This window comes from Corvus brachyrhynchos, unplaced genomic scaffold (genome assembly GCF_000691975.1).
Source record: "Corvus brachyrhynchos isolate BGI_N302 unplaced genomic scaffold, ASM69197v1 scaffold3, whole genome shotgun sequence".
Lineage (NCBI taxonomy): Eukaryota > Metazoa > Chordata > Aves > Passeriformes > Corvidae > Corvus > Corvus brachyrhynchos.
The window spans coordinates 9,600,702-9,609,791 of record NW_008237619.1 but is presented as its reverse complement, the minus strand read 5'-3'; the positions used below and the strand labels follow the sequence as shown (position 1 = coordinate 9,609,791).

Sequence of the window (9,090 nt, the reverse complement as noted above, 5' to 3'; positions counted from 1 at the left end):
AGTGAAACCATGAGTGGAGAGCAAAGGCAAAGGGCTGGGAGTGCTGGCAGGCAGGGCGTTCGTGCGGAGTACATCCTGTGAATATCTGTGTGCGTCTGACAGCACAGAACTGCAGTGGGGCGGGCAGCAATCCTATTCTCTGTTGGCAATCCCGAGCCAAAAAGCCATAAAAGACAAAGCACTTGGTGTCATTAGAGTCACACACCTGTGAAACAAGGTGTCATTAAAAAGAAACACCATCTTGAAGGCAGAGGTGGATTTGGAAGGACTGTGAAAATCCCCCTCGGGAGAGTGTTTTGAAAATGAGTGGGGGAAAAAATTCGTGTATTTCAAAATGAATGGGAAAATAAATCTTGGGAATAGAGACAACCCAGCTGGTGCAAGCCTTTCTACACAGCCAAGATGCTCTCAGCATTGCTGACGGAGATGATGAGGTGCTTTAAATTCCTTTTACAAACCTCTGGCTGGAGGTTTGGCTGGAGACCTATGTCTGTCCAGCCTTGGGATGAAATTAGGGCCACCTGGCTCCAAACCCACACCAAATGGAAAGGCTGTTTTGAAACTTGTCACTGGTTAGCAGGAGGGGAAGGTGGGACATTCTCAATAAAATTAAAGCTTCTGCTACACCTGAGGAAATCTTAACTTACCTCCCTCTTTTCTCCTCTGCCCTCCTCCCTTGCTCTTCTTCAAAGGTTGAAAAAAATGAGGACGGAGACCAAAAGATTGAGCAAGATGGCATCAAACCAGAAGATAAAGCTCATAAGGCAGCCACCAAAATCCAGGCCAGCTTCCGCGGACACATAACAAGGAAAAAGCTCAAGGGGGAGAAGAAGGGAGATGCCCCAGCATCTGAGACTGATGCTGCCGACAAGAAGGAGGAAGGCCCTGCTGGCGGAGCGGCCGAGAACAAAGAAAGCGAGGCTCCTGCTGCCACAGAAGCAGCCGCCGCTGACAGTGCCCAGCAGGAGGAGGGCAGCAAAGACAGCAGCGCGCCAGCAGAGGAGAAAAAAGGAGACGGAGCCGCTGACACGGGCTCAGAGCAGCCAGCCCCACAGGCTGCCACTCCTGCTGCCTCCTCAGAGGAAAAGCCCGCTGCTGCCGCTGCCCCCGAAAGGGAAAGTGCCACTAAAGCTTCCACTGATAACTCGCCGTCCTTGAAGGCTGACGAAGCCCAAGACAAAGAGGAGCCTAAACAAGCCGACGTGCCTGCTGCTGACACCACTGCCACCACCACCCCTGCCGCAGAGGATGCTACTGCCAAGGCAACAGCGCAACCCCAAATGGAGACAGTGGAGAGCAGCCAAACCGAAGAGAAGACAGGTGAGTGAATGCCTCACTAGGGAATGGGCCTCTCCAAAAATGGACACCTCCCCTGGGCCCCTGGGAGCAAGAGCTGGTGTGGGGATTAGATCAAGAGTTAACAAGGGAATCCCCTTGCTAGCTTTTAGGGGTGGGGGAGATTTATTTCTTGCTTAACACCCTCTTTCCTGCTTCGAATCAGCTTTTTGAAATACTGCAGCTCCTGCTGAGGTTCCTGTTCCTCTAGATGGAGGTGCCATCAGCCCTTTTGTCCATGGTGGCAGGAGAGTGTCTGCCAGCTGGGAGGCTTGAAGGGAGAGCTCTCCAAGATCTGCATGTGCTAAAGATAGTGATGAACCTTCTCAGTCACACTAGCACAGACAGCTCCAGTGGAGCAACTTGAGCAGCTCACTGGAGGCTTCCAAATTTAGCTGAAAATCTTACAAGACAAAAGCTCTCTCATACTGCAGGAGACCTTGCTGATGGGATGGTCATGGAGTCAAAAGGGTCTTTCTTCCATCTGCTTGTGTGTGGATGAGATTCTTAGTACAACCACATCCTAGCCAGGAACATCTTTTTATCAGCAGTGCTTATAGTTTCATCCACTCCTATCCTTGTAGGGTCTCTGCTTGGAGTACCCCATGACAGCCAAGCTTGCATGAAGCTTTTAGACGTGTAAGCTGATTCAAATGTGGATAGTAAGAGAATCAGGGAGGGAAAGGAAAGATTAAGAGCCCTGACAGCTCAGTGAGTGAGGACAGAAGAGAGGGTTGAATATCAAAAGTCTCTCTAAGAGGTGTTTTCAATTCCTTGCTGTTGACCGAGTGCAAGTCTGCTTAACCAGTTCCCCTGAGAAGGGGTGAAGAGTCTTGAAAGGCAAAAGTGGAGATTTTTTGACAAACATATAATGTTTAAAAATCATAAAGAAGAACTGATTTTAAATTGTGATACTGAGCTGAGTAGAAAATGCATCAAAGACATGAGGATATTTTTCTCTCTTGTTCTTTACCTTTCTTGTTTTATCAAAGAAATAGAACATAAACAAAAAAAAGGTAACATTGGAGGTAGACTCCAAATGAAATTCAATTAAGAGGCAGTACCAAGCAAAACTGGCCTCCACATTCATGAAATACTCGGTTGTACAGGGCATTCTGCATTCATTAGCTTGTTGGGGAAAAATGTTGCCTATCACCTTGATGCTCATAAACAGCCTGATGTAAATGTTAGAGAGCCTCAGCACCCAGTGTTGTACTTACTGATGTTCCTCCATAATTTCATTTGGTCCACTACTTCTCCTCCACAAATTGCAACTCCCACTCTTTAATTAGGCTTCCAAGCTTCATAGCTAACCTGGGCCTTCAGGCAACTCTATTCCTGCTCAACAAAGTGGACAGATAGGGAAGAACAGATATCCAAAAGGACAGATTAAATATTGGGAGAGGAACTCATGCAGGACATTTGTGATTTAAGGTTTAGGCAAGGAGAGCAGCCTTAAAGAGCGTGAGTCTAAACTGATTGTACTCAGCTACAAAGGGCTCCTGGTTTTAGAAGTTTCTAGAAATAAGCCTTGCAGTTGTATTGTCCATGTTTGCTTTTTGTTGTCCAGGTCTCCAGCCATTTGTTCTTACTTTATATGATGAGTTGAGTGGCAACATGAATGTCATGTGATTAGTGGGATATAATTTGCTATGTTGCATGCTGTACTTGTGTCGGTTTTATACTTAGGCAAAGGTATAAACATCAATGGCAAGAACAGGACAGGATGAATCAGTGTTTTGGGGTCCTCTGTACATAGGATAATGAATGCTAATTCCCTGTTATTTAAGACTTGGGGTGCCTTATTCCTAAAAGCAAGAATGATTCTGCTTTGAATTGACATTCCATTTTTATTCAGATTAATCTGCTGTAATGGATAGAGGTAGGGAATTCATAGTAGCAAGCTATTTGATTTTAATTTTCATTTCATTTTACCTGTTTTGAGTCGTCACTCATGAAAGAATGGTTTATTTCTATGCAATATTCCAAATAATTTTCAGATATCTTCCCCAGGCTCTTGTTGGTTTTAACATCATTTGAAGTGGCCAACCATTCATGGCCACATCATTTGAAGTGGCCATTTAAAATGCACGATTTAATATGCATTTGCACATGATACTATTACTTATGTAAATATCTAACCAACAGAGGCAGCTGGAAAATCTGCAGTCAAATATATGTATTTAAAAATGAGTTTTCAGTGATCAAGTGTTCAAGACCAGTATGTGCATCCATTTATACTTATTCAGTATGCATGCAGTAACACTCAAGCTTACCAATGTTTGCAGAAAGCAAACATGGAAGGTGTGTGGCCAGAGTCAAGCTGATAGCCTCTTTAAAATATTAATGAATATAGATTTTTCTTGAATTCCAATTCCAGTATGATATCAGCCTTCCAGTCACAAACCTGAACAGCTGGCTAAGTGCCCCAGGAGTCATCCAAGAAAGAAATGCAAAAAAGATTAAAGAGGTCTCCTTGTCCATCTCTCTGAGGATTCCGGGCTGTGCTTTGCAATACACTCTATAGCACAATGTCCACAATAGTAGGAGGCTGCTTCCTTCTTAAAGAATATTCCTCTGAAGAGCATCTTCACATTACGAAAGTACCCACAGACAGGGAATATTTCCTGACAGAAAGCCTGTGTTTTCTTTTTGCCATCTTCATCCTATTACTCTCTCTTACATCTTTAAACCTCTCTGTCTCTCTTGGTACTTACTCTTTCCATAGACTTAAACACATTTGCCAGATCCCGACCTTTCTCCCAGTCATCCCCCAGCAAACACAGCACTGGTGGTTGCTGGCATGGCTGTGATGGTCATTCATGAAAGAGGGGACATCTGCCACTTCAGTTCTTCTCCAGCCCAGGGACAGATCCTCTTTCAGCTTCATCAGTCCCCTTGGCCTTCAAAGGTCACCTCTTATCATTTCTGTGATCGAAGACCATCACAGTAGTGTGCAGTGTCAGGCTGCCAAAAATAAATCAAATTGGCTCCTGGCCAGTGTCATTGGTTGGCTGGTTGCCATGGCTTGCTTGGCTGCTACTACCCTGAGGCTTGCCAACCATGCTACTTTGGGGTGGTGATGTTCATCTGCCTTGAAATTTACTACAATGGCTGTATTGTGCTATCTGTGCATACCTTCCCTGGTGCAAGCACAAGCAAAAGGCAGGGGCATTTAATTTATACCCAGGAGAGATTTTTGCCTTTATCTATGGGCAGGACAGAAAAAGACAGGAAGTGGGGAAAGGAATAACTAACCAGATAAAGACAAGTGCACAGATTTTAATGTTTAATATTTCTGGAGTGCGGGAAAGACAGAGTGGTTCTCTGTACCAGTCAGTTGTTCCCCTGACAGCCCTCGCCACTCCTTGTTACTCAGTTCCACAAGCTCTATCTGTCTGTTGGTAATGGCTTAGGAAACAGCTTCAGACAACTGTCCTGCATCCAATAGCATCCAATTGGTCTGGAACCCCAAGCATTCCCAGTTGTACAGTAGGGCAGTTCTTAAGCAATTCTCTGTGTAGATGGAAAAAAGAGATGACTTCCAACCTGGATAAGGCATGAAATGAGTCAGTGGGCTTTGTTCAGTGGCAATGAAGGATTGATGTAAAAAGAACAATCTCTCAAACCTCTTCATGTATTTTGGTGGATGACAAGAATGCCAAGAAGTTGTCTTCTCATCTGAGCATCCTTGTCAAGACTCAAGTTTATAGGTTTTCTTCTTATGATCCAGCTTTTGCCTCTTTGGTGTTGGTATTATGCTTAGAGAGGCTCCCTTAGATGCCAACCAACTCAACAGGACAAAATTCAAAAGCGATTGGGGGGAATTTATACATCACATATGGATGAGGAAGTGAGACTCATTCTAATCTTGGCTTCATTGGCTTAAATCCAGAGAGTCTCCATGAAAGTTACTGGAAAGAGTCTGTTAATGCGGTTTTGAAATGAGATCAGCATCCAGCACAGCAGACTATGGAAGAAGATGGGCTATAATGTCTTCCCAGGGAGGAGAGGAGGTGAATGTCACACAATGTTAGACTCCATTTGTACTTACACAAGTTTTCAAATCTCACCTCCAAATTTGGTTGGCTCTCACATCAAAGCACTCTCATATTGTCAGGTAAGAATACAAAGCCCAGAATGTGAAAGAGTAAATTGTGCCTAAGGAAACAAATGGATCTTCTTTTGTTGGGAAATAGAGAATGCTTTTTCGTGCTTGATGAAATAGCTTTACAATGGAGCAGCTTCACAGCTGAAATGAAAAATCAGCCAGGTGATAAGTGCTTTGCATGTAAGCGGGTCAGCAGTTCCCCCAGGGCCCTGTATCCTGCAAGCAAGGAGCACTGGGAGGCAACATCTTCCCTTCCTCAGAGGGAGCAAGTCCCTGTGGAACCTTTTTCATGGTTTACAGTTGAATTAGTTCTTTGTTTTCAGTTCAGTCCCCATATTGATGAAAGGACAATACTTGCTGCACTTTGGGAGCACTGGCTATATAAAGATTTGGAAAGGGAGACTGTCTATTGTCTTGTACCAGCCAGAACATGCAGCCTGCACTATGCAAGAGGACTGCAGCTGTGTGACTTGGAATTTCAGTCTTGGCCCAGGAGTAGCTGGCATGAGGCAGAACAACCTCACTGCCATTCCTGTTTCAAGGGAGCTTATCTCTGCTGCTACACCTGGCAGCCAAGGAAAGCAATGCAAATACAGTAGTCTTCCCATGACTGCCCCAGAGGGAGCAACTCTAAGCATACATGACAGCATTTTCTTGTCTGTAGTACTGCTCCAGCAACAAAATAAAACTATAAATGCAGTTTAGGTTACCTGATGGATGCTGACGTATGAAGTATGTGTCTAGTCCTCAGTTGCTCTGAAATTTTTAATCTTTGTATTGTGTCTACATAAAACATCTAAACATGTAAACATCTCGTAGGTATTTCATAGCTGGGTTTGCGTTGGTGCAAATCGCCTTGTGAGGGGCAGGGTGAGAAAAGTGGAATGCCACAATTTTCCTGCACGCAACCTGACACAGGTGCAGGATTTCCTCCTCTATTGCAGTGAAATACTGTCTCTTGTCCCGTGTGTGCCTCAGGTCTGCTGTTCCCTGATGAGATGCAGCTTGCCCTGTAGAGGTGGGACCTGCACTAGTGGGCCAGTGGTGAAGCAGTACTTGACCCCTTTTAATAAAATCATAGGTGACATTAAGCATATTTCCTGATGACAAGGTGTGGGCTGACTCTGTAAAAGGCCTCTTGAGGAGAGCAGGGTAACCACTCCTTCATGCCTAAGGGGTACCAGTTCTTTTGGGACCTTAGTAAGAAAACATGGATACTCAAGGCTGGTTGACTGGCTTATTTTGTGAAGGCTGCAAATTATAGGAAAGGTGACAGCAGTCTTTCACCCTTTCTGGTGTTGGCAGCTACAGCTGTTGCTCTTCCAAACCACATAGAGGTGACATTGTTTAAGGCAGTGCCTGCCAGTGTCACAGTGTGTGCCATGTTGTACAGTGATCGCTCACGCTAACACATGGCTCTCTACAGACAAGACCAATGCTTGAACTCCACCTAGATTTTGCTCTAAGTCACTCTCATTACAATGTTTTCCACAGTGGCCCACTGCATCTGCATTCAGATCATGTTCAGAAAATGCTCTGTGGGAGGAAGGCTTTCTGTCATAAATGATGAACAAAATTTCTGCTGAGAAGGGCTCAAATAGCAGACCTGCGGGCAGTCTGGACAGACAGACAATGGAATTTAAGTGTAGACTGTTTGCTGTAGCTGCCAGAAGTGCTCTGCACCACTGCCAGTGTCATCTCTTTACTCTAGGATCAAGTAGGCTGGACTTTTCAGATGGATATAAGCTTGCAGAGTATCAGCTGGGATTTGCAGCTCCAGGGAACTGAAATTTAAAATTAGAAGTACTGACTCTGTGGTATGGATGACTGCCACGTGCAGGGGAAAAGGATTTGGAAGGTTCACCAGGTCAGAACAGTCAGATTAGTTAGACATTCCTCAAGAGCTATATAATAGGTGCATTAAGACTGGATTATCAATGTCAGTGCAGTGATCACTTCCAATCTCTGTGGAAATTTCATGGACTCTGGTGAGGTGAAGCTGTACTCACAAGGATCCGTGCAAATAATTGGTAGAGGAACATAGAAATTGCCAAGCCAGGCCAGAGCTACTATCTATTTATTGTACTTGCAGTGGCTAGCACAAAGCACTGCTATGGGCAGATCTAGGGTAAGCTGCTTCTCTACTACTGGGACTCATCCCTGTCTTCTACTGTCTAAGATTTAGTTTACCAGGTAAAGCATGATGTATTCTCTCTTTTGATGCTAATTAGCTGCGGTGTTATATGGCATATATGTATATATATGTGTGTGTGTGTGTGTGTATGCACACAAAATATCTGATTGACGAGGCATCAACAGCTTTCCCAACTCCAACCAACCGTACAATGGCCATAAAGTTTGGTGACAAATTGGCCACCATTGCCTTAAATATCTTTCTGTACTTGTTCTATATCACAGAAATAGCAAAAGCTTGTGATAGCCCTACTTCATGCCTTTGATTGTGAGTATAGCATCATACAGTATGCATTTATGCACAGAGGGCATAGCATCATAGCCCTTGCTGTTCATCTCTTTCTTGAAGAAAACACAAGCAGTGCTTTCAACTGCTTTTTATATGAAATTATTCCCATAATTTTTTGGAACTCTGTTGCTTTTCTCTGCACTCCCTTTAAATTTGCAAATCTATTTTATGGGATGGAATGACAGAGTGTCTTCACATCAGTCCAAAAAAAGGCTGTAATTTTATACACATATTTCCAGAAAGGCATTATTTCTTCTCTTTTGTTCCTCATCCCAGTCCTTATGCACACCAGCCTCTTCGCTTTTTGCAGACAGCTACCCAATGAGCACTGATGACTGCAATGACTCTTTTTGTAAAGACACTACTGAAATATTTTATTTAGCCTTATGATGGTCTGTGAGACTGGACAGTGGCCAAGAGAACCAAGGAAAATGTAAGCAGTGACAGAAGGCTTACAAGTCAAGCCAATGGCATCAGCTCTGTGGGGTAGTTTCCACCTCCAGTTCTGAACCTCCAATAGACCTGTGGAAGACCATATTACACAAGCTCAATTTGAACAGGTCTCTAGGCATAGTATTTCTCAAGACTACATTCATGCTGCAAGCTTGATTTAAAGAAGGGCTTCCTCATTTCTTAGCTTTCCACTCTGGATATCTTTCAGGCAGAAAATAGATAAGATATTAAAATAATGTGTGTGGGAAGCCCAGAGGATGGGGAGTACTGCTATTGTCTACTTTGCTATTCTTTGAAGAAGAGTCCAGTCTGGTTTTGCAGGTTACTAGAACTGTGACTTCTTTCCTAGTTCTGTATTCCCTGCCAAAGGCTCCCTTTACATATCCTTTAGCTCTAATCGCCTGTACCATGTAAAGAGCTTTGGTTATATCATCACCAAATGGGAATTTCATCTGTGCAAATGTTTCTCTTTTCTTTCTGTGTCCTTAGCTACATCAGTGTCAGCATGGGACACTGGAACAGAGAGGAAAATCTCAGCTGAAGTCCTGGCAGTCAGGAGTCCACCTTGGACACCTGCCCTTAGCCAGGCTGTGGTGTACTCAGGAAAAGAACCATGGAAAGCTGGACAGGGTCCAGAGATGTAAAGGAAAATGCTGTTCCCCTAATGACCAGAAAAGTGAGACTCAATGCTTCATGCAAATAAGTCTTA

At 44.1% G+C, this 9,090-nt stretch overlaps 1 protein-coding gene across 1 annotated transcript in view; it reads left to right on the top strand.

Annotated features, from left to right (window-relative positions):
- The window catches only part of GAP43 (growth associated protein 43), a 58,020-nt gene that overhangs the window by 29,727 nt on the left and 19,203 nt on the right, over window positions 1–9,090 (top strand). The window contains exon 2 of the mRNA XM_008631760.2: window positions 693–1,320. Coding sequence (XP_008629982.1) covers window positions 693–1,320 — 628 coding nt within the window. The remainder of the gene's footprint in view (window positions 1–692; window positions 1,321–9,090) is intronic.